Below are 25625 nucleotides of genomic sequence, written 5' to 3' on the forward strand. Positions count from 1 at the left end.
TCTTCTTTAAATGTTTGGTAGAATTCACCTGTGAAACCATCTGGTCTAGATTTATGTTGGTTATTGATTTAATTGCATACTGGTATCTGGTCCATTCGTATTTTCTATTTCTTTCAGATTTACTCATGGAATTGTATATTTCTAGGAATTTATCCATTTCTTCTATGTTGTTCATTTACTGGCATACTTGTTGTTTGCAGTACTGTCTTAAAATCCTTGTACTTCTGTAGTGTGAATTATTATTTCTCTTTCATTTCTGATTTTATTTGAATCCTCTCTCTTTTTTTATTGAGGAGTTTTCCTAAGGGTTTATTAATTTTGTTTCTCTTTTCAAGGAATCAGATCCTGGTTCCTTCCTTCCTTCCTTCCTCCCTCTCTCCCTCCCTCCCTCCCTCATTTATTTCTGCTATGATCTTTATTATTTCTTTTTGATGTTCAGCTGGGTGATTTCCAGTATCCTGTCTTCTATATCACTAATTTGTACTTTTGCATCATCTTATCTGCTGTTGATTCCCTCAAGTATTTTTCACTTCAGTTATTGTATTCTTCAGCTCTGAATGGTTCTTTTTAATATTTATCTTTCTGTTGCAGTTTTCACTGTGTTCATCCATTCTTTTCCCAAGTTTGGTGAACACTTTATGACTGTAATTTTGAACTCTTTATCAGGTAGATTCCTTATCTCAGTTTCATTTAGTTCTTTCTCTGAGGTTTATCAGTTTTTTCATTTGGAATATATTCCTCAATCTCCTCATTTTGCTTCACTTTGTGTGTTTCTACATATTATATAGATCAGCTATATCTCCCAGTTGTGAAGCAATGGCCTTAGGTAGAAGATTTCCTGTGTGGCCCAGAAGTGCAATCCCTACTGTTCACCAGAACCAGGTGCTCCAGGCTGTCCCCTATATGGGTTCTGTATTCCCTTTTATTGTGGCTGGGCTGCAACTGCTATAGGTATATTGGTAGGTTGGGTGGCCCTTGGCCCAGCTTGCTAACAGGCCTGGCTACAGCTTCTGTCAGTGTGTTCTTGGCGGGGGGGGGGGGGGGGGGGGGGGCTATGCTAGCCCCCCTTGTGGTTAGCTGCAAGGTCTGGCCATGACCATAGCAGCTACATTGGTGGATTCCACCCCCGCACACACACACACCCTGGCCACTCCTAGGGCAGGAGGCACTTTGAGCTGTTGGGGCAGATGAATTGGGTAGAATGGACCCATAGGGGAATACCAGGGTGGAATGAGTAATGCTAACCAGGTAGATGGAGGGTATTAGAAATGGTGCCTTCCAGTACCAGGCTAGCTTGATAGAGGAATATGAAAACTGGCACCCACATATGCACATATTCCTGAATAAAGTTGCTACAGATCCTGTCCCTACAGAACATGCCTAAAATTAGTCAATAAGTCTCCTTCAAGTATGGCCCAGGTTCCTTTTAAACTGCTGCCTTTCTGTTGGGTCTTGGTGCAGATGAGTTTGTGTTTGTGAACCAGGCTCTTTATGAGTGGAGTCTTATTTTCCTATAGCCCTGTGGCTCTCCCAGAGTTAAACTCTAATGATTTGCAAATCCAGTTGTTATGGGGGCACATTTTACCAGTGCAGGTCCTTAGGGCATTGGTGCTTGATGTGGTACCTAAACCCTTACCTCCTTAGGGAGTACTCTACTTATGTGATATCCTTCCTGCTTGTGGGTTGCCATGCTGGGGATATAGATCCTGACTAGCTTGCATCTCTTCCACTCCTACCTGTCTCAATGTGGCTTATCCTTAGTTGTGTAAGAGCTCTTCTTCTAGTCTTTGGGTCATTCTGAGAGTTGTCCTATATGTAGTTGTAATTTTGGTGTGTCCATGGAGAACTTAAACTCAGAATCTTCCTATTCTGCCATCTTGATTCTCTCCTCATTTATAAATTCTTTTTGTATTTGTAAGATAAAATCACTCTATTATTGGTTTACTTTGTTTATTCAAGTAAATATATCTTCAAGTTATTATTTTATGGGTAGTAGTAAATCACTATCCTTTCTATCCCTGGGATACTACACTATTTCATGTTTCTCTACACCCTACATAAGTAATTCATTAATTAAAAGCTCCACAATTGTTCTTCTTGAATATGTCATGTGTATTCTGCCCTGAACCTAAAAGTTAAATTTTATTTTATTTTTGTTTTTATTTTTATTTTTTAAGTAAGCTTTACACCAAAAGTGGAACTTGAACTCACAGTTTTGAGATCAAAAGTTGCATACTCTACCAAATGAGCCAAACAGGTGCCCTTAAAAGTTACATTTTACATTTGTTCATACATTTAATCCTTTCAACATTTTATCCTTGTGTTACAGATATGGAAATTGAGAACAGAAACTTTAAGTAACTTTTCTAAGATTCAACAGCCAGAAAGCAGAATTAAGATTTGAATCCCAAAGAATCTGACTCTAGCATTCATGCTCTTTAACCCTGCACTAGATTATCTCAGTAACTAAAAAACAGAGCTTCCACTAAGCCATCAAAATTGTATGGTTCTCTATCCTCTGGAAATAATGGGAGGAAGAAAAGCTGATAATAATAGAAGAGCTGACTCAACATAATTCTTTATGTCTTTGGAATAAAAGTAAAATATTCACATTTAATCTTCTTACTAGATTTCTTCAATGACTGATTTCTCACCTTCTTTTTTCTCCAACATTTTCTTCTCAGTTACTTTGCTGCACTCTATCAGTTTCTATATTTATGCTTTCAAATGACTTTCAAGTCATTGGTCACATACCATAGGTTCTAGATTTTCTAACCATTTCTGGTGTCTGATGATTCTCAACAACTCACATCCCCAAGTCCCTAAGGAAAGAGCATTTCAGAGGAACAAAGTATAGTTTTCTTTAAAGTTTTCTTTTTTTTCAGTCTTAAAAATTACTTTTACTTTAAAAAATTCAAACAAGGGGCACCAGGGTGGCTCAGTCAGTTGAGTGTCCGATTTCAGTTCAGGTCACAATCTCACGGTTCATGAGTTCAAGCCCCACATTGGGCTCACTGCAGTCATTGCAGAGCCCACTTTGGATCCTCTTTCCCCCTCTCTCTGTGCCCTTCCCTGGCTCACACTGTCAAAAATGAATAAATATTTAAGAAAAAATTCAAACAGTAAGATGAAAGCCCCCTTACTTGGTCTACTGTGTGCCAATCTCCTTTTCAAAAATGACTGCCATTAATAGTTTTTATATTCTTCTTGCCCTTTTTCTATGTTTTAACAAGCTTATACTTGTTCTATAACTTTATTATTTTCACTAAAACATGTCTAAGATATATTTCATTGTCTGTGTTCTTTAACTGTCACATTGTATTCGAAGGTACAAAAGTAACATGTTTTTTAAGAGAGCATCTTCCTATTTATGTAGATTTATATAGGTTCCAGATATTTTGCTATTATATGGAATGATGCAAGGAACATGCTTCTACTAACGGTGCATAAGTGAAAGCCTTCAGAAATTGTAAATATTTCACTAAGCCTAGAATTTCAGAGTCAAAAGATATGCTTAGTTTTATTTTATTTATTTTTAAAGTTTATTCATTTATTTCAGAGAGAGAGCATGAGTATCAGAAGGGCAGAGAGCAAGAGGGAGAGAGAGAATCCCAAGAGGGCTGTGTAATGTCAGTATGGAGCCTGATGCAGGGCTCAAACCCAAGAACCGTGAGATCATGACCTGAGCAGAAACCAAGAGTCTGATGCTTAACCCACTGAACCACCGAGGTACCCCTTAGTTTTATTAAAAAAAAAAGTATATAAAAAAGAATCCATATCCTCATATTCTTAATGAAGATGTTAGCAATCTTTAAAAATTTTCTCATATAATGGATAAAAATTGCTCTTGTTTCAATTTTTTTACTTGTTACTAGTGAAGTTATAAATCCTTTCATGTTTATTGCCATTTGTATTTCTTCTGTGAATTGCCTGTTTATATAGTTTATTTTTACTGGGTTATTTTTTCTTATCAATTTGTAGGAATTTAAAAACTGTATTGTGGATGTTTATAGCATATTATGGAAAGACAATGTTGCATAGTATATAAGTAATATGCTGTACCTTGATTTTTATAACTTTATTAGATATTTTGCTAATTCTATGTAAATTCATAGGATGTAAAATTTTTAAATGACTCCCAATATTTGTATGTAATCTAATTTATTCCCCTATAATTTTGTTAATGGACAATTAGATTGCTTCCAGTCTTTTGCTATTAACAATACAACAATGACTATCCTTCATAAGTTACTTTGCACTAAAACGTGGAGTATATTTGTGGGATAAATTTCTAGAAATTAAATTACTCAAGTATTTTCAAAACTCTATATTTTACTTTTATTCATATGTAACATTTATAAATAAAAGTGTACATAATTGTACACTTCAATGGATTATCAAAAAGTGAACAATCCCACATAACCACCACTATGTCAAGAAATAGTATGTTACCAGCAGCTGATTCATGTTCCTGACAATTATTGCTACTCTTTCCTCTTCCAAAATCTGACTTCCTACACCAAAAAAGCAGTTTTGCTTGTTTTTGATAGATGTTTATCAAAAGATAGATATGTGTTTGCTTTTCATTAGGTTATATACCTAGAAATGAAACTTTTGGATTATAGGGTGGGCTAACATAAGTATGCTAAAATGGAGTACATAATGCTAACATTTTATAAAGTAGATTCAACAGTTTACCCTCTGCAGCAATGTATGAGAGTTCCTATACCCAATATCTTTGCAAATATTACCAACATTACTAATGGGGTTGTGTACTTTCTCATATGTATATGAAAATATATTTGTCATTTACATATCTTCCTTTGTGACATATTTGATCAAATTTCCTGCACATTTTTTTCTATTATTTGTCTTTTTATTATTGATGACTCATGAAACTCTTTTTACACTGTGCATATGAATGAGTCCAGTGTCAGACACAATCTAAATATCTCTTCCTTGCCCTACCATTTCACTCTAATGGTGCCTTTTTTTCCTAGAGTTTCTTAATGTTTTTCTTTATGATTAATAATTTTTTAGCATGTTGGAGAAAATTTTTAAAGAAATTTTTAATGTTTATTTTTGAGAGAGAGAGAGAGGCAGAGCGCCAGCAGGGGAAGGGCAGAGAGAGAGGAAGACACAGGATCCAAAGCAGGCTCCAGGCTCTGAGCTGTCAGCACACAGCCTGATGCAGGGCTCCAACTCATGAACTATGAGATCATGACCTGAGCCTAAGTTGGCGCTTAACTAAGTCACCCAGGTGCTCCATTGAAGAAATATTTTCTTAACACAAGTGTAATGAAGATATTCTCCTATAATACCTTCTAGAATCTTTGTATATAGTGGGAAAGAACAGTCATATTTTTTCTCTCTATATTTTTTAATTGGCTTTGTAGTATTTATTGGGGGAAAACCTGTCATTTCCTCTATTGCTCTGCAGAACCAATTTAATTATATATGCTTGGATCTCTTTCTTCACTCTTCTGCGAGTTGGTCTATTTGTATATTTCTCCTGTGCCAATAGAACACTGTCATGACTAATATAACTTTAATAACTCTTGCTTTCCCATAGAACAAGTCTTCTAAATCTATTTCTCTTTAGTATTGTCTTAGTTAATTGTGGTCCTTTGCATTTCTCTATACATTTTAGAACCAGTTTTAAACTTCAAGGGAAAAAATATGCTAAAATTTATATTGGTATTATGGTAAATCAATAGATCATTTTGTGAAAACCTGACATCTTTACACTATTATTGGATTTTCCGCTCCCTGATTTAGGTTTGTTAATTTCTATTTTTATAGTTTTCTGTGTAGAGGTCTGTGTGTGTGTGTGTGTGTGTGTGTGTGCGTGCGTGTTGGTAGAGGTCTTGATAATCTTTTATTAAGTGTTTTCCTAGATACTTTATTTTATTTTATTGCAAGTGGAATCTTTATACAACTTTAGTTTCTATTTTTTCAGATATGGAAATGCTTGTTTGTTTGTTTATTTATTTATTTTGAGAGAGAGCACGCACGCATGTGTGAGTGGGAGAGGAGCAGAGAGAGAGAGAGGGAGAGAGTATTAAACAGGCTGTCATGCCCAGCATGGAGCCCTATGTGGGGTGGATCTTGATCTCACGACTGTGAGATCATGCCCTGAGCCAAAAATCAAGAGTCAGAGGCTTAACAAAGTAAGCCACCCAGGCACCCCTGGAAATGTCATTTATTTTTACATCGACTTTGTATCTACTAATCTTGCAATCTAATAATTTATCTGCAAAGTATTTAAATGTTGTACATACATAATCATTTCTTTCCATTTCCTTCTTTTGTAATCTATATAACTTTGATTTATTTTCCTTTATGTATTGCTCTGGCTAGGTCCTTCAGTACAATGTGAATAGAGGTAGTGATAACAGTCATCCTTGTCTTGTTTTCATATCAGATGTAAAGCTTTCAACATTTTACGTAAAGTATGAATGATACTTGCTGCCATGTATCAGATTAAGGAAATTTCCTTCTTGGTTTAGTTAATGGTTTCTTTTTAACTCATGAATAGAAGATACATTTTACTCAATGTTTTTGCTTTTTGCATCCCATGGCTTACTTTTATAGTTTTCTATTTTATCCTGTTAATGTGATGAATTATATGAATTTATTTCAAATGTTAAACAAGCCTTGCATTCTTGGTATAAACTAAACATGTTTCTAATATGTGATTATTTTATTGACAGATTTATTTATATTTTGGCTGGGATTTTTGCACCTTTGCTTATGTTCTGCTTTTTGTAATGGTCTTTTCAAGTTTTGGCATCAAGTTATATTGTCCCATAAAGAGATGAATATGACTTTTTCTTTCTCAGCTTTCTCAGAAAGTTTTTATATAGTACTGGTATTACTTATTTCCTAAAATTTTGCTGGGATTTACAGAAGTAGCCACTTGAGCTCGAAATTTTTGGCAGTTGAAACCGTCTATGAGCAAGGTGTCCAAGCTGTCTTTCTCTTACAAGTGTCGGTTCTTCAGAGGCTCTATAGTGACTGTTACCCCCACAGTTACTTTACATGGAAAATACGCTCTCTGACTTATTCTAACAATCTTCAGCTCCTGAACTTGGTGATATACCTTCATACCCTCTTAATTTTGGTATTCCTTGCCTTTATAGGTCAATCTCTTGAGTATAGAACCCTGAAAATGGCTTCAGCTCAGTCATCTACCATAACTACTTGGGTTAGAAGACAAACATATATTCTTGTCATATCAAATAATGGGATTATTGACTGTCCCACACTTCCTTCCTCTCTTTCCTTCATTCAAGGGAGTTCCTGCCAGTGTATCTACCAAATAATTTTTCAGTCAAGAAAAGTTTCCCCTTATGTATGTTCACATAGAATCTCCACACTGCAAAAACTCCAGGAACACAAGATAAAATTTTTCTTTTTCTTTTAGGCAGTCTTCCTTTCAGATGCCTTCAAAAAGTTTTCTTTGAGCTCATCAAACTTAGCTTAGGGGCAGACTGGGAAGAATGGAAGTAGAACCAAATATATATTTTTCATGTATTATTTGATAAATGATGATTGATTCCAAATTTGGAGGGAAAGATATAGTATTCAGGAAGTGGTATTGGTACAACTCTTAGTCATCAGGAAAGAACTAGAGTTTAATCCCCATTTCATACTTTATATCTAAATTAATGCTAGATAGATTAAATACTTAGATATATTTAAGAAATATATTAAAATAGAATGTAATAATTTTTAATCTTGAAGTGCGGGAAGCTTTTCTAAGTATGACACAAAATCCAGAGACATAAAAGAAAAAATAGAATTACTTTAACAATTTTTAAAAATTTATTCATGGAAAAAACCATCCTAAACAATTTCATAAAGTAAACAAAAACAGGGAAAATACTAGCAAATTACATCAGAAAGCTAACTTCCCTACTATGTAAGTAGTTTTCACAAATCTATAAGAGAAATACTAACAACTCTGTAGAAAAATGGACAGAATATAAACAGAAATGTCATAGTACAGGAAAACATGTTCCATTTCACTTAAGATATGAGAAAAGTCTACTAACACAATTACATACTTCCTATCAACAGAATGACAGGGAATAAAAAATTTACACTATTGTTAGGAAGGTAGTGCAAGATCACGTATTCTTAAACATTTTTGAGGGGGTATAATTTGGCACAACTTCTATGGAGGGCTACAATCTAGAAATAAAGAATAATTAAAATTATATTAGCTTTTAAAGGGTATAATACAATCCAACTTTCAAAGAATGCCTGACTGGATTATGTTGCTCTAAGCCTTCTATTGTCTCTTAGTTTAGCCTATTAGGGGAAATGTGAATACTTTTTGGAGGATGATAACATCATTTAGAACCTGAAATTATCTCTATAATGTTTATTTATAAATATATAAGTATATATATGATGGTATATAAATTTATATGTTCCATAAAAACAGAAAGAACACCAAAAAGCTAATCTAGATTACATGAGGACAATATGACCAAAATCCAAGACAAATCAACTAGATAGAGATAGGGAGTTATCAAACACATATTGAGGGAACTGTATTCAACAAGTTCAAGGAAATGAAGGACAAGAGTGATAATTTAGGAAGATAACAAGAAGCTTTAAAAAGAATCAAATGAAAGGTATAGAACTGAAAAACAAAATAACTAAAATTGAACTCCATGGCTGGATCTACCATAAGATTATAAACAACTGAAGAGAGAATTAGTGAATTCAAAAAGACAAGTCAGAAGAAAGCATCCAAACTGAAACACAAGGAGAAAAAGGATAGAAAATAGAAAAACAAAAAAGAATGTGTAATAACATCCTAACAACCTCCCAACATTAAAAGTGGAAATGCTAGCTCAAGTCTGACTTCAAGCAAGAACAAATAATCATAGTTTTTATATAAGTTATTATTTTTCGTATACCATTTTCAATCAAGTAAAAATCTAGGTAAAGCCTTCTTTCCATTTTTAGGACTTAAGTATTTTAAAAGAAACATCTCACTATATCAAACATATTAAATAATACAAATTAGAATGTTTAGCTACTTACATTCCATATGCTGAGCTTACAGCAAGACTTGTAATCTGTTGGGGAGGCTCACCATCCACCCACACCAACTGAATAACAAGTTCTGCTTGGTACCCTGGAGGCATCCTCACTGGTCGTGTCTTAACACTAAAAAAGAGAAAAAAGTAGTTCTATCACATACAGTTTAAATAAGTATGCCCATGCTTATCTTCAGAATTTACATAGCATCTTTCTACAGAAATATACAATACCACACATTGAGGGAAGTACACAGGCGGACAGTGTCTTCTAGCTTTCTCAGAATATACCAAATTACTTAAAATTGCTTAGTTTTTTAAATAGCTTTTAAACCAGTCAGGTCCACAACTTCAAATGGCCATTATCCCTTCCTTTTCTTAATTTTTGAGGATGGTATTTTAAATTATTTTTATTATTTACTTTTTTTTAACAAAAGTTGTTAAATATTTATGAAATATTTGTTACATATATTAAGTTATAAATGCATAACAATATGAATGACTTAATCTACCACCCAAATTAAGAGTTGAACATATCCAAAACCCAAATTCCTGCTCATTCCTTCTAAATTTGCTTGACCTGCAGCCTTATCTATTCTAGTTTATAGCAACTTGTATCTTTCCAGTTATTCAGTTAAAAAAAAAAAAAGTCATACTAATATCCTTCTCTTGTACCTCACATCAATCAATCATCAAATTCTGTTGATGTTACCTTCAAAATATACCCAGAATCTGACCATTTTTTAATTCTCTATTGTGACCATCCTAGTTACGGTTGACAAATAAAAATACAAGACACCCATTTAAATCTGAATTTCAAATAAACAATAAATAGGTTTTATGTTTTGTTTTGTTTATTTTGTTTTGTTTACTGTACGTATGTCCCATGCAGTGTCTGGAATATACTGATACTAAAAAATGTTTATTGTTTATTTGAAATTTAAATTTAAATGGGTATCCTGTATTTTTATTTGCTGAATCTGTCAGCCCATAACATCATCTCTGCTTAGATTTAATAGCCTCTTTACTGGTCTCCCGGCTTCTACCTTTCCCTTCCATCCCAAGATCCATTTTCAACAAAGCCACCAAAATGATCAATTTAAAATTTAATCAATGGATGTTGAATGTAAGTGATGAATCACTGAATTCTTCTGAAACCAATATTGCACTGTATGTTAAGTAACTAAAATTTAAATTAAAAATAAAATGGTATGTAAAAAAATAATTTGAAAAATAAAATTTAAAACTGATATGTCTCTTTTCTATTCAAAACCCTGTAATGAGTCCCCGTTTAATTAGGAATAAAAGCCATGGCCTTACAGTGGCCTATAATTGGCTCTCTGTTACTTATCTGACTTCATCTCTTGCTATTCCCCCCCCCCCCACTTGCTCTCCTTGTCCTAGCTACACTGACCTCTTCATATGCAAGGCACTTTAAGCCTTTGTTCTATCTATTCCTTCTGCCTGGAATACTCTTCTACGAGATACATTTCAGGTAAATCCCTCATCTACTTTTTGTTTAAATCTCACCTTCTTATCAGTTAAAAAGTAAAAAAAAGAAGTATTATTTTAGCAAAATCATAGCAATCATGAGAGGAATCCTTTTTTCTAACATAGTATTCTTGTAGTAGTGTTCTTGTAGTAGCATTCTTGTAGTGTTTTTTGTCTGGTTGATTGGGGGTTTTTTTGATTCCAAGAAAACTGAAGAAATTCCCTAAAAAGACTTTTTGAATTGGGAGATACCAAGCAAGTGGCCAAGTTTCTTCCCTGCCATATGTGTTCCCATTCTATTAAAGCCATATTTTCTTTATGATCTTTCTGGGAAGAACATAAATGCCTTCATAATAAAGGATAAAAATATTGTGCCCTCTTCATAGATATTCAAAGAAAAGACCACAGCACTCCTTGGTTGAGTGTAGATCAATGACAACAACTTAATAAAAGAGAAGAGTAATTTTATTTTGTACAGTTTCAAAGTAGTATATGATTAATATGTAAAATTGTTTTAAAATTTGGTAGCAACTCTTACTTGAGGCATGGGATACTGTCCTTTGTTCCTCCTTCACTAGCCACAGTGTTAGTACTTCCAGAAAGACTCCTTGAAGGAAGCTGAGATGAGAGATCTGGAAACGGAGGACTTGTTTCTGGTTCTGGGGTTGTAATATCTTCAATATCATACTGAAGTCGTACCTCTAATGACTTAAAAAAATCAAGTCTTAATTTAACCTAAGTCATAACAATAAGTAACCACATTAAATTACCTGACAACTTTTTTGTAATTATTGTTTTATTCAGATTAATAAGTTCAATTTCAATTCATAGTAAAGTTGAGATATCCCAAATTGATTTAAATACTGGTATTTCAGTATTTGTATTTAAATACGTGGAACATTCACTGGCACTCACAAAAAATGTAAAATATTTCTTAATTCTTCAGAATTATAAGAAAAATACCTACTAGTGAAGATAAAGTTTTTACATAAAAAATTCTCCTAAGATAAAGGTATAAATTACAACTCCATATATAGTAAAAGGAGAAATTGGTCAGTTATTCCAGTAAATAAAATAAACTGGATGTGTTTACACACACATACATAACACACAAATTATTTGTACAAGGATTTTAGTTTCAAAAAAAACATTCAATTTTGCCTTCAAATTCAGTAAAACATTCCCAAAATAAATTCTAATTTTTGTTTCATTAGCTCAGCTCTTAATTTCATTAGCTTGCTTAATTAAAAAACATTTGATAAACTGTATTGGAATAAAAGATGATCCAAAACCTTTTTTTTAATCTAAAAATATTTAAAAATTAAGTACTTTATGATTACATTCTATGCTTTAATTAAAATCGATTTTACAACAAACATTTGCTTTACAATGTAAAAATCAGGATCTTTGAGGCTGAAAACAATTGCTTAATAACATTTCATTATGGGGTGTGAATATAGCAATATTATCAAAATGACTGTTATAATTATCTTAAAATTAAAAAACCCTCTAGTGACAGTAACCATTACCAATTATTGTCAACTATACCTAGACACTATACTAATGATTTTATATAATCCTTATAAGAACCTTATGAAATTGGCATTATCATTTGTAGTTTATTACTACTTTGCATTTTTCTATTTTATTTGCACAGAAAATTACATGAGTGATGAAACTGGGTCTTACTCAGACTCTACTACTGACTACTGGATCTTTGTGACTTGCTCAGCATCATGTAGCTATTCGCTGGTACAGCTAGAATTAAAACACAGACTTATCTGACTCCAAAGGCTGGGATTTTAACTAATATACTTTAACAGGGCAGTACTTAATTTTAGCTGTTGAGGTAAAAAGTTATATACAGGTGTTTAGTAGATAATCTTTATTTTCTGATAAAATGGTAAAATGGACTCAGTAGGGATGGCCAATTATCTATAGATGCCTTAATTTAGATTTAATTTATCCCATGAGAGTATCAGAACAATTAAATTACTTGATTAGTTTAAAATTAAGATTAGGTAAGGTAGCTCATAATTATTTCCATCCTATAAAAATGTTGCTATACAGAAATTAAAAATTGACAAGAAAAGGCAAACTAAAAAATTTTAATAAAGATATACAACAAAGCCCACATTAATTTGACATTTATGCATAAAGCTACAAATGTCTGTATAAATTCTATACAGACAAAATACATCCTATCTAAAAATACAAGGTTTTGGTACAGAACTGTTTTCATCATTTTAAGCCAAACTATTTTTTAATAAGTTATATAAGTAACAAGAATAATTTAAAATCCTATGAATTGGATTACTGACTAAATACATCAGTCTTGATGGCTTAAAACCATATCAAGCACTAGCCAAAATATATGATAATTGCTTTAATAACTCTAGCTATGAACATTAAATTTTAAATAACTTACCACTATTTCTGTTGTAATTTCATGTCTGCTGAATTTATAAATTATGACATATGCAGAGACTCCTGATACACAGAATATTCTGCTCTCTGGACACCAGTAAATCATCTGAATGGCATATGGATCTTCCTCTACAATTTCACATGTTGGTTTTCCTTCTCCTACCTTCTGTTTTTCAAACACTTTTGAAGTTTTTAGCTTATACAGCATCTGCAGAGTTACTACAAGATATTGAAGCATAGTTATCTTCTAATTTGAACTTAATTCTTAGATGTTGTTAAACTCTTTCAGTGTATTTGTTAAACTACTAAAATAGAATCCAAGCAGACAAAATAAATTATATTTTAATTAGTAAGCATTCAATGTCATGAACTCTTATCATAGTTTAGCTGAAGGGAGACTCCAGAGAAAAATAAACATTTATTGAACATATACTATATATCAATGAATTTGTAGGTCCTTTGTATGCATTGTCTCATGTGATCCTCAGAAAAGTCCAATGAAGTGAGTATTTTTATCCTTATTTATTGATAAAAATATTGGGGCTCAAAAAGGTTACAATGGAAATACTAAACCTAATTCTCTCCTAAAGGAGACCCCTTAATCCTTTTTCACAATTTCCCCCTTTGATTGCTACATGAGAGGTTGATGTTATTCATAGAGGGTTTTCTTCTCCCAACAAATTTCTTAGACAATCCTTAAGATGAGAAACATTTGTAATTTACTACCTAGTAGTATTGAAAGCCCAATAATCTGCAATTATTTTAGAAAGAATCTTTTCTGAATGGCCCTGTATTAGAAAAGGATCAGTTATAATTTTTAAAAACTCTGGGTTTGTGAGTTGTTTTCAGGAATTTTTATTTGGGGGAATATTTTTTCCATTTTAGACCCTGATAAGAACTCTCCTATAAAAAGCTCTGATTCTACAAAAGATCCTTAAGAAAATTTCCAAAAATCTGGGAGTTTCTGTCAAAAGTGCATAATTTGAACCTAATCATAAGAAACTTCAGTCAAACCCAAACTGAAGATTATACAAAATAACTGGCCTGAGTTTTCAAAAATATCAATTAAATGAAATAAAGACTAAGAAACAATTCCAAATTGAGGCAAACCCAAAAGATGATAAATGCAATAAATAATTCTCAATTTTCTTTTATTATAAAAGATATTATTGGGACAATTGGTGAAAACCGAGTAAGACCTGGAGGTTAGCAGGTATATTGCCATCAGTATTAATCTTCTGATTTTTATAACTCTAATTTGACTATGTAAAAGAACGTCTTATTTGTAGGAAAGATACAGGAAGTATTTTAGAGGCATGTAATGTAAAAGGAGCATCATATCTGCAACTCAGAAATGGTTACAAAATGCTGTAAGTGTATACAAATATATGGAGAAGAAGGAGAGGGAGGAGGGTGGAAAAACAAATGTAGTATACACTGACATTTGGAAAATCTGGCTAAAAGCTATATAACACTTCATGGTATTTTTTTTTTTCAATTATTCTGTAAGTCTAAAATTACGTCAAATCAAAACATTTTTAAAATGGGTAAGGCTTTATACCAGATGCTATAGCCTGGCTTCTATGTCAGATGGGGTATCACTCCCATGATTATTTTGTATGACATACCAATGCTAAAAAGGTACTACAGACATAATTAAGGCCGCTAATTAGTTGACTTTGAGTTAATTAACAGAGATTATCCTTAATGGGGCTGACATAACTGGTGCCCTCTCTGAGGTTAGAGAGACACTGCCTCACCAGCCTTAATAAAACAAGTTGCCATGAGTTCTAAAGCTACAAGAAAATGAATTCTGCCAACAACTACATGAGACTGAATGAGGATTCTAAATCTCAGATGAAACTGCAGCCCTAGCGAACACCTTGACTGCAGTCTCAGGAAACCCTGAGCAAAGAACCCAGCTAAACTGTACCCAGATTCCTGACACAAAGAAAATGTGAGATAATATGTAAGTACTGCTCAATTGTGGTAATTTATTAGTCAGCAAATTGAAAACTAATACACATAAAACATAAACTCAATTATTCAAATTCAGTATAACCTCACTTCCTGTACTGGACAGTATTCCACAAAATTGACAAACTAAGTGAAATTTCTTCAATGATATCCATTAAATTGGAAATATGTTCTTATAATTACAGTAAAAATATTAAACATGCTGCAAGCCTTTATAATATGTTTTGAATGGGATAAAATATTTAAAAATTAACCTCTTAAAATATTATGCATGCTTAAGAGTGGCATATACTCTAATCACTAGGATGTTAAAGTGTCTTCTCACATTTTAGATGCCAAGGAGTGAATTTGAGGTGGTGGGATGTTACTATAAAATTGTGTTCTTGGAACAAGGTCAGATTTACAAGAAAAGTCCATCCAAAGAAAATCTTTTGTCCCGTGGAATTTCTCCCTGAGCCATTGATTTCTATTGTGTGAGTTCAGAAAGGGGCCTCAAAATTCGTGGTTTTAAATATTTTAATCATTTTTTCTTGCTGATGATTTGCTCCATTGCTGAAAGACTCTAGCTTGCAGGCTTAGAGTATAACCAATAATCAACCTTCTTCCCTCTGCTTTTGTCTTTATCATAATCTTCCTCAGAAGCTGTTTACTTCTATAGCTTCAAATACCACTTTTACTCTGCCTCTTCATTAGTTTCCATTCTTGACTGGTCTTCCTACCTGCTAGACATTTTTACCTGGATTTCCTGGTGTAATTACAAGATTCAAACCTCCAGCACTCTCTTATAGTCCTCATCTTGCTAGTTGTTCATCCTCAGAAACTGAGTCATCGCTCACTTACTCTATTCCTCCTATTCCTATTAAAATCATAAATATCTTCCCAAACTCACATTAAGTATTACCCCATCAAAATACCCTTTCTGGGGGCGCCTGGGTGGCGCAGTCGGTTAAGCGTCCGACTTCAGCCAGGTCACGATCTCAGGGTCTGTGAGTTCGAGCCCCGCGTCGGGCTCTGGGCTGATGGCTCGGAGCCTGGAGCCTGTTTCCGATTCTGTGTCTCCCTCTCTCTCTGCCCCTCCCCCGTTCATGCTCTGTCTCTGTCCCAAAAATAAATAAAAACGTTGAAAAAAAAAATACCCTTTCTGGGTCTACCTGGTTCAAACAAATCACAAATTTCTGATAACAAACAGAATTCGAGTTGTATTACATTTACAATTCTTATCATACTGTTTGCCTAATAGTCAAATATGTGCATTCATTTATCTGATTTAGTAAATAAAAGTACTATGAAGGATATATACAGATACAATCAATTCTGAAATATCTTTGTGTGCCCTTCAACACTGAGGCAGCCTACCTTATTCCTTAAATTACATAATTCTCAAAAATTTTAAAAGAAATTTTACATTTATCTAATCACTTCTTTTGATTCACATAGGGCTTCATAGACAAATGGAAAAGAAAGTGAAGACTAGTGAGATAAAAGAACTTTTCTAGGACCAGAGCTGGAGGTGAAGGAAATTCCTTCAATAGAGTTAATCTGACAAAGTATGGTAGTTTTTTCAATGTACCTTACCTTTTGTAAATACAACAGGTTGCTGATGGAGACTTCAGTCCTATCTGTTAATATTATAAAGGAAAAGTATAGTAGAGATAGTACTTTAAACTGATCCAACATAGGAAATGGATTTTTATAACACAGCTATATATATATATATATATATATATATATATATATATGTATGTATATATATATATATGCTAAAACTGTATCTGAAATATTAATCATCCAAAGTAAAAAGTGGCAAATGGCTCTGCGTAAATATTAACTGAGGGTTTTCTGTTATAGAACAAGAGACTTAAAACTTACTTGCCGAAGCATCCCAAAATTTTATTGATCCATCTGCATGACTAGATGAGAAATACATTAGCATTAATTATAGTAAATTTCAAAAATTATAGGCATCATAACTGTATATAAGAGGTATTGCCAAAATTTGATTTAAAAATCCCATTCCAATGAGAATGAATATATGCTAAAGCATTTCTAAGCTCATAACAATGGTTTACTTTTTAAACAATGCACTAAAATCTAAATTTAAAAAAGAACAATTATTAAGATTTGACTGTAGGAATATTTTTATGTGTAATAGAGAACAACGAAAACTGGCCTGAATAAACAATATATTTTATATAAAACTGTTTACACTTGGGGTGGCTGGGTGGCTTAATCGGTTAAGCGTCCAACTTCAGCTCCGGTCATGATCTCACAGCTTGTGAGTTCGAGCCCCGCGTTGGGCTCTGTGCTGACAGCTCAGAGCCTGGAGCCTCTTCAGATTCTGTGTCTTTCTCTCTCTCGCTGCCCCTCCCCCATTCACACTCTCTCTCTGTCTCTCAAAAATAAATAACCATTAAAAAAAGTTAAAAAAAATTGTTTACACTCAATAAAAAAAATACCTGAGTTAATTCTGATTACATTAAAATAATTTTGAAGTGAATGTCATAGTGAAATTTAAGTTTCAAAATATAAAAAGCAAATCCTTAAACCTATCTAGAATGGTATCATTATTTGGTAATATAATGGCAATTCTATAAGAACTCATCTAGAAATGAAGACGATAGAATAACACCAACACGTTTTATGAGGTCAGCCTTATCCTGACTACCAAAACCAAAAAATAAAATTATACAACCATATTCCTCAAGCATAGGTGAAAAAATTTTCAACAAAATATTAGCAAATCAAATAAAAAACATATAGAAAGGATCAGACATCATGACTAAGTGCAGTTTATCTTAGGAATGTAAGACTTGTTAAACATTAAAAAAAATCAAACACCATATTGTTATTCATCATACTGACAGATTAAAGAAGAAAAACCATATGGTCATCTCAATAAATACAGGAAAAGTATTTGTCTCCAGCTTTTGGCTATTGTGAATAATGCTTCTGTGAACGTTCATGTAAAAGTTTTTGTATATACCTAAAAGTGGGAGTGCTCAGTTATATGATAGTTATCTTTTTGAGAAATTGCCAAACCATATTCTATATCAGCTGTACCATTTTACATTCCCACTAGCAAACTATGTGGTTCTAATTAATCTGTTTCCTTGTCAACACTTGCTTTTCTTCCTCTTAAAAATTTTTTTAGCCATTGTAGTGGGTGTGAAGTGGTATACACAATTAATTGTGGCTTTGTTTTCATTTCCCCAATGACTAATGATGTTAAGCATATTTTCATGTGCTTGTTGGACATTTGTATATCTTTTTTTGAAAAAGTCTACACAAATCCTTTGTTCATTTAAAAAAATGTCTTTTTATTGTTGGGCTCTAAGAGTTATTTATATATTATGAAAACTAAACTCTATTAGATATATAGTTTGAAAATTTTTTCCAACTCATTGTTGTCTTTTCACCTAATGATGAAGGCCATTTTACCTATTTTTTTCTTTTGTTTACTTTTATGCTTTTGGTGTAATGTCTACAAAATCTCTGCCATAATCAAAGTCATGAAAGATTACCTTGTTTTCTTTTTTGAATTTTTATTTATTTATTAAATATAATTTATTGTGAAATTGGTTTCCATACAACACCCAGTGCTCATCCCAACAGGTGCTCTCCTCAATGTCCATCACCCTCTTTCCCCTCTTCCCCCTACCTCCCATCAACCTTCAGTTTGTTCTCAGTATTTAAGAGTTTCTTATGGTTTGCCTCCCTCCCTCTCTGTAACTTTTTTTCCCCCTTCCCCTCCCCCATGGTCTTCCTTTTTGAATTTTATAGCTTTAGCTATAAATTCAAGCCTTTCCTTATATTTGAGTTAATTTTTGCATATGGTATGAAGTAGGGGTCCAAATTTTTCTTTCAAGTTTTTATTTAAATTCTAGTTAGTTAACATATAGTGCAATATTAGTTTCAGGAGAATTTAGTGAATCTTCACTTACATATAACACCCAATGCTCATCACAAGTGCCCTCAATACCCATCACCCATTTAGCCCATGCCCCTGCCTACCTCCCCTCCAGCAGCCCTCAGTTTGTTCTCTATAGTTAAGAGTCTGTTTTCCGGTGTTTCTCTCTTTTTTCCCCCACTATGTTCATCTGTTTTGTTTCTTAAATTTCATATATGAGTGAAATCAGATGGTATTTGTCTTTATTTGACTGACTTATTTCGCTTAGCCTAATCCACTCTAGCTCCATCCGTGTAACTGCAAATGGCACAATTTCATTCTTTTTTTATGGCTGAATAATATTCCATTACACACACACACCCCACATCTTCTCTATCCATTCATCAGTCGATGGACATTTAGGCTTTTTCCATAATTTGGCTATTGTTGATAATGCTACTATGAATTTCAGGGTGCATGTGTCCCTTCAAATGAGTATATTTGTATCCTTTGGGTAAATACCTAGTAGTGCAATTGCTGGGTTGTAGAGTAGTTCTATTTTTAACTGTTCGAGGAACCTCCATACTATTTTCTAGAGTGGCTACACCAGTTTGCATTCTCACCAACAGTGTAAGAGGGTTCCTCTTTCTCCGCATCCTGGCCAACATCTGTTGTTTCCTGTGTTGCTGATTCTAGCCATTCTGATAGGTGTGAGGTGATATCTCATTGTACGTTTTATTTGTTTTTCCCTGATGATAAGCAAGGTTGAGCGTATTTTCCTGTGTCTGTACATCTTCTTTGGAGAAAATGTCTGTTCATGTCTTCTGCCCATTTCTTAACTTGGTTGTTTTTGTGTTGAGTTTGCGAAGTTTTTCATAGATTTGGTGGGGGCGGGGAGGATGTCTAACTTTATTCTTTTGCATGTGGGTATCCAGTTCTCCTAGCAACGTTTGCTGATGAGATTATTCTTTCTCCTGTTAAACAGTCTTGGCACTCTTGTTTAAAAAAACAATCATAGATGTATGATTTTATTTCTGGAATCCCAATTACATTTCATTAAATTATATCTCTAATCTTATGACATTACCAAACTGTTTTGATCAGTGTAGCTGTGGAGGAAACTTTACAATTAAGAAGTGTAAGTCCTTCAACTTTGTTCTTTTTCAAGATTATTTTGTCTGTTTGGAGTCACTTGCAATTTCATATGAATTTTAGGATAACCATTTTCATTTCTGCAAAAAAGCCATTGGGGTTTTGATAGGGATTGTAGTGAATATGTACATCACTTTTGGTATATTATTATCTTAAGAATATTAAATCTTACATTCATAAACATGGGATGTCATTCTGTTTATTTTTGTGTTTTTAAAATATTTTTTGGCAATGTTTTATAGCTTCTAATGTATAAACCTTTCATCTACTTGGTTAAATTTGTTTCTAAATTTGTTTCAAAAAGTATTTTATTTTACTTTTTGATGCTATTATAAATAGAATTGCTTTCTTAATTTCCTTTGTGGATTGTTCATTGTTAGTATACAAAAACACACTAATACATATATAAGATTATGATATCCGCAAATAGAGCTAATGTTCTTTCTTTCCACTGTAGGTGCTTTTTATTTTTCTTGCCTCACTCTTCTGGATAGAATTTCCAATACAATATGAAGTAGAAGTATCAAAAGCAGGGATCCTTGTCTTGTTCATGATCTCAGAGGGAAAGGTTTCATTCTTTCACTATCGAATATGATGTTATCTGTGGGTTTTGCAAAAATGCCCTTTACCAGGTTAAGGAAGTTCCATTCCAATAAGGAAGTCACTGAGTTATCTGAATGTTGCTGTTGTGGTTTTAAATCATGAAAGGGGCATCTGTAAAATGCTTTTTCTGCATGAGATAACCTTATTTTTCTTCCCTCCATTTTACTGATGTGGGTATTACATTGATTTGTGTATATTGAAACACTCTTGTGTTCCTAGGACAAACTCCACTTGATCATATTTTATAAATCTCTTAATATTCTACTGGATTGTGTTTGCTAGTATTTTATTGAGGATGCTTACATCTATATTCATAAGTAATATTGTTACATAGTTTTCTTTTCCTGTGATGTCTTTGTCTGGCTTTGGTATTAGGGTAAAGCTGGCCCCAAAGAACGAGTTAAAATGTGTTCCCTTCTAGTTTTTGGAAAATGTGTGAGAAGCATTTGGTGTTACCTCCTTCAACAATTGGTAGAGTTCACCATGAAGTCATCTGATCCTGGCCTTTTCTTTGAAGGAAGGCTTTGACTACTAATTCAATCTCTTGTTACAAATTTGTTCAGATTATCTATTTGTTCTGGAGTCAGTTTTGGTAGTTTCTCAGAATTTATCCATTTCATCTAGGTTATTTACTTTGTCAGCATGCAATTGTTCATAATATTCTTTTATAACCCTTTTTACTATGTAAGGTCAAATCCATGTATTCTTTTATCTGCCTGTTCAAATCTGAGGCTCAATCCCTTGCGTAAGTTTTTCATTTCTGTTATTGTATTTTCCAGCACCAGAATATCTATCTCTTTCTCTCTCTCTCTCTCTCTCTCTCTCTCTACCTACCTACCTACCTACCTATTTATTTATTTTAGAGAAAGAGAAAGCATGCGGGGAGGGGAGGGAAGCCTCGGGGAGAGGGTAGGAGAGCAAGAGAGAGTGAGAGAGAGAGCGAGAGAGAGAATGAATCTTAAGCAGGCTCTATGCTCAGCATGGAGCCCAACAGGGGCTCAATCCCATGACCCTGGATCATGACCTGAGATAAATGAAGAATGGGAGCTCAACTGACTGAGCCACTCAGGCACCCCCAGGACCAGAATTTCTATTTAGTTTCTTTTTAAAATAAATTTTATTAATACTCTATTTAGTGAGACTTAATTCTTTAATTGATTACCTTCAATTCTTTATCCTTGTTTTCTTTTAGTTCTTTAAGCATATTTAAGACTGCTGACTTAAAATCTTTGTATAGTATGTGAAATGTCAGCTTTCACAGGGCCAGTTTCAGTTAAATTCTTTTCTTTCCCCTCTGAATGGGCCATGCTTTCTTGTTTCTTTGTATGCTGTGTCTTTTGTTGTTGAAAGCTGAACTTTTGAGCTTTAATGAGGAAGCTGTGAAAATTAGATTTTCTCCCTTCCCAATTTTTCTGTTGATGCTTGTTGTAAGTTTTTGCTGTTAGTTTAGAAAAGTCATCACATAAACAGTTTTTCAAAAGATTGTATCCTTCACTGTGTTTGGCCTCTGAAAACTCTGCTCCGTTAGCTTACTGGTGACCTAGTGATTTGACAGCAATTTCATTAAATGACTATAGTCAAACAACAGCAGCAACAATAATAAATCCTTTCCATGTCTGCACAGGTTGATTCTGTGTTAGGAAACTGCTGCAATAATAGCCAGGTTATTTCCAACTCTGCATTAGCCTTTACTTACTGTCTGGATGGTGCCTAAAGTTAATCCAAAGGGGAAAACTGAGAATCTTCTCAGGTATTTTCTTAGCATGTATCCAACTGTAGGCAGCATACAGACATCTAGATTCTGCAGGGTATGTGGGAGCTTTACAAAGCCTTTGTTCCCCCCATCTATCTTCTTATACAGCCTATTCTTTCCAAGAGTATAAACTATCTATTGTTTGCCCCTGCTTGTTATCCCTTTCCCCAGGTAAGTGGCAGCTGGTACATCTGCCTTGAATTACTCAGATAAATGCCTTCCAGGAAGCCACTTCAACCCCAGGAAAGCTCTGAGGCAAGGAAAACAAAGGTAAGCCCTTGAGCTAATGCTTCAGGGAGTCACCAAACAGGTAAAAACACAGGTCAGGTACAACTACCATTCTATGAAAAGAAGGTCTGTATTTATTACTCCCTCTGGCACCAGAAAGCTATGTAAGAGGAATGAAGGGTGCTATCTTCATGGCCACCAGTAGTTAACTGTAAATGAGTAAGATAAAAATACCATGCGGTCTCTTAACAAAATTCAGCTTTTTAAAGAAATGAGATATATTGAGGAGGGCACATTTTGGGATGAGCACTGGGTGTTGTATGGAAACCAATTTGTCAATAAATTTCATATATAAAAAAAAAAAAAGAAATGAGATATAGTTGACATTTAACATTATATTAGTTTCAGGTGTACAACATAATTAGACATTTGTACATTTTGTAAAATACCATAAGTTTAGTTAATATCCATCACCATAGGTGGTTAAAAATATTTTGTTTTCTTGTGTGAGGATTTTGAAGATTTACTCTCTTAGCAACTTTCAAGTATACAATACAGTATTATAAACTATACCCACCATGGTATACATTACATTTCCATGACTTATTTATTTTATAGCAACTTCTGTCTTCATTAAGCATTCCCCTGATTGTTATAAATTTTCTATTAGATTCTAGAATTCTGAAAAAATTGATTTTGCCAACATAAGCAGTTTTTAGTGGAGAAACCAGTCCTCTGTCATTTTCAGTAATATAACTTCCTGATATTTTGAAAAAAATTTTTTTACTTAGTTAAAACTCTCATACAGTACAAATCATAAAATCACACCACAATGAAGCATCACAAAATGAATACAACTGTTTAATCACTCAGATTAAAAAACAGAACATCATCTAAAACCCCTTAAATTCTCTTTTCCAATCACTATTTCTACATCTTCCCCAATGGTTGCCGCTGTCTTGGCTTTTAACACCCTGTATCAGTTTTACCAGTTTTTGAAGTATCTGTAAATGGAAACAACTATGTTGAGTCTAGTTGATTTCAGTCAATAATATGTATTACTGTAATACATGTCAGAATGTCAACTTGATTTGTGTTACAGTGTGAAACAACAGATTAAAAAATGATGAACACTGGGCATTGTATGGAAACCAATTTGACAATAAATTTCATATTAAAAATTGCTGTTTAGAATTCCACTGTATGAATACACCACAGCATATTATATACTCTAGTATTGTTAAATATTTATGTTGTTTCTATTTTGGCACTATTACAAATTGTGTGGCTCTGAAAATTCTTGAAAACTCTATTTTGGAGTACTTAATACAGGTTTTTATTAGATATATATCTAGGAGTGGAATCAGTGGACTCACCTGAATTCTTAGGTGCTGCCAAAGAATTTTCCAAAGAAGCTATAACCAATTCGTACTCCCACTAACACTTTAAAAGAGTTCTAGGGGTACATGGTGGCTCAGTTGGTTAAGTGTCCAACTCTTGGTTTTGGCTCAGGTCATGATCTCATGGTTCATGGGATCCAGCCCTGTGTTGGGCTCAGCGCTGACAACATGGAGCCTGCTTAGGATTCTCTCTCCCTCTCTCTCTGCCCCTCACCCCCAAAACTAAATAAACTAATAATAATAAAAGACTTCTAGTTGTTCCACATCATGAGGAAAAGGTGCTGATAGTCTCTTTAAAATTTTATCCATTCTGATGGGTATGTGCAATGTTATTGTGATTTCAATTGACATTACTCTGAAAAGTGATGAACACCTTTTCATATGCTTATGACCATTTGGTTACTTTGTTAGGTCTCTTGGCCAATTTTTTCTATTGAGTTTTCTATTTTTTCTATTGAGTTTACTGTGTCTTTTTCATATATTTATCATAATTATTTATATATCTGATATAAGCCCTTCACTATTTACACAAAATAAGAGTCTTCCCTGTAACTGGTATTTTCAGTGTCTTAATGGTGTCTTTTGAGGAAAAGTTCTTAATTTTAATGTAATCTAATTTATAAAATTTTCCCTTTCTGGTTAGTGCTATTTTGTATTTTCTTTACAAAATCTTCCAAAACATCAAAAAGATATTCTCCTCTATTATCCTCCTGAAGCTGTATTGTTTTCCTATAGCATTTAAATCTATCATTTACCTGAACACATTTTTATTATGATGTGTGGTAAAGACAGATTCCATATGAATATCCAATTAAGCAGTATAATTTTTTTTAAAAGATCCATTCCTCACTGCTTTGGAATGTCATGTTCATAAAAAATCAGTTATCTTATACATGGCATATGTTTTTGGACTCTCTAGTCTGTTCAGCTTTGTCTGGCAGGGTCCATATTTCTGCCATCAACACACAATCTTAGTCACTATAGTTTTATAATAACTCTGAATGTCATTTAATTTCTTTTCTTTTTTCAAGTTTTTACTTAAATTACAGTTAGTTAACATACAGTGTATGATTAGTTTCAGGTGTACTATATAGTGATTCAACACTTCATACATCACCAGGCGCTCATCATAAGTGCACTCTTTAATCTCCATCACCTGTTTAACCCATCCCTCCCCCCCCCCCCCCCCCCCCGCCTCCCTCCCCCCAGCCAGCTTCCTTCTGGTAACCATCAATTTGTTCTCTATAGTTGGGTCTGTTTCTTGATTTGCCTCTCTCACTTTCTCTTTTCCCTTTGCTTATTTGTTTTGTTTCTTAAATTGCACATATAAGTGAAATGATATGGTATTTGTCTTTCTCTAATTTATTTCACTTAGCATAATACTCTATAGCTCCATGCGTCATTGCAAATGGTTAAGATTTCATTCTTTTTTGATGGCTGAGTAATTTTCCATTGTGTGTGTATGTATGTACGTGTGTGTGTGTGTGTATCACATCTTCTTTATCCATTCATCAGTTGATGGACACTTGGGTTGTTTCCATCATTTGACTATTGTAGATAATGCTGCTATAAACATCAATTAATTTACTTTGAATTAGTATTTTTCTTTTCTTTAGATAAATACCCAGTTCTGTGATTGCTGGATTGTCAGT

The 25625-nt window shown here is 33.5% G+C and overlaps 1 protein-coding gene across 2 annotated transcripts in view; it reads right to left on the reverse strand.

The window, feature by feature from the left end:
- STXBP5L (syntaxin binding protein 5L) overlaps positions 1–25625 on the reverse strand; it is a 388157-nt gene that overhangs the window by 104778 nt on the left and 257754 nt on the right. For both annotated transcript variants that reach the window (XM_047100036.1, XM_047100035.1), the window contains exons 14-17: positions 16821–16861; positions 12976–13193; positions 11086–11255; positions 9061–9186 (exon numbers count right to left, since the gene is read on the reverse strand). In XM_047100036.1, coding sequence (XP_046955992.1) covers positions 9061–9186; positions 11086–11255; positions 12976–13193; positions 16821–16861 — 555 coding nt within the window. The remainder of the gene's footprint in view (positions 1–9060; positions 9187–11085; positions 11256–12975; positions 13194–16820; positions 16862–25625) is intronic.

The sequence above is a fragment of the Lynx rufus genome, unplaced genomic scaffold (assembly GCF_022079265.1).
Source record: "Lynx rufus isolate CCGP_SWC_20201006 ecotype Redwood Valley unplaced genomic scaffold, mLynRuf1.p SCAF_5, whole genome shotgun sequence".
In the NCBI taxonomy this organism is placed as follows: domain Eukaryota; kingdom Metazoa; phylum Chordata; class Mammalia; order Carnivora; family Felidae; genus Lynx; species Lynx rufus.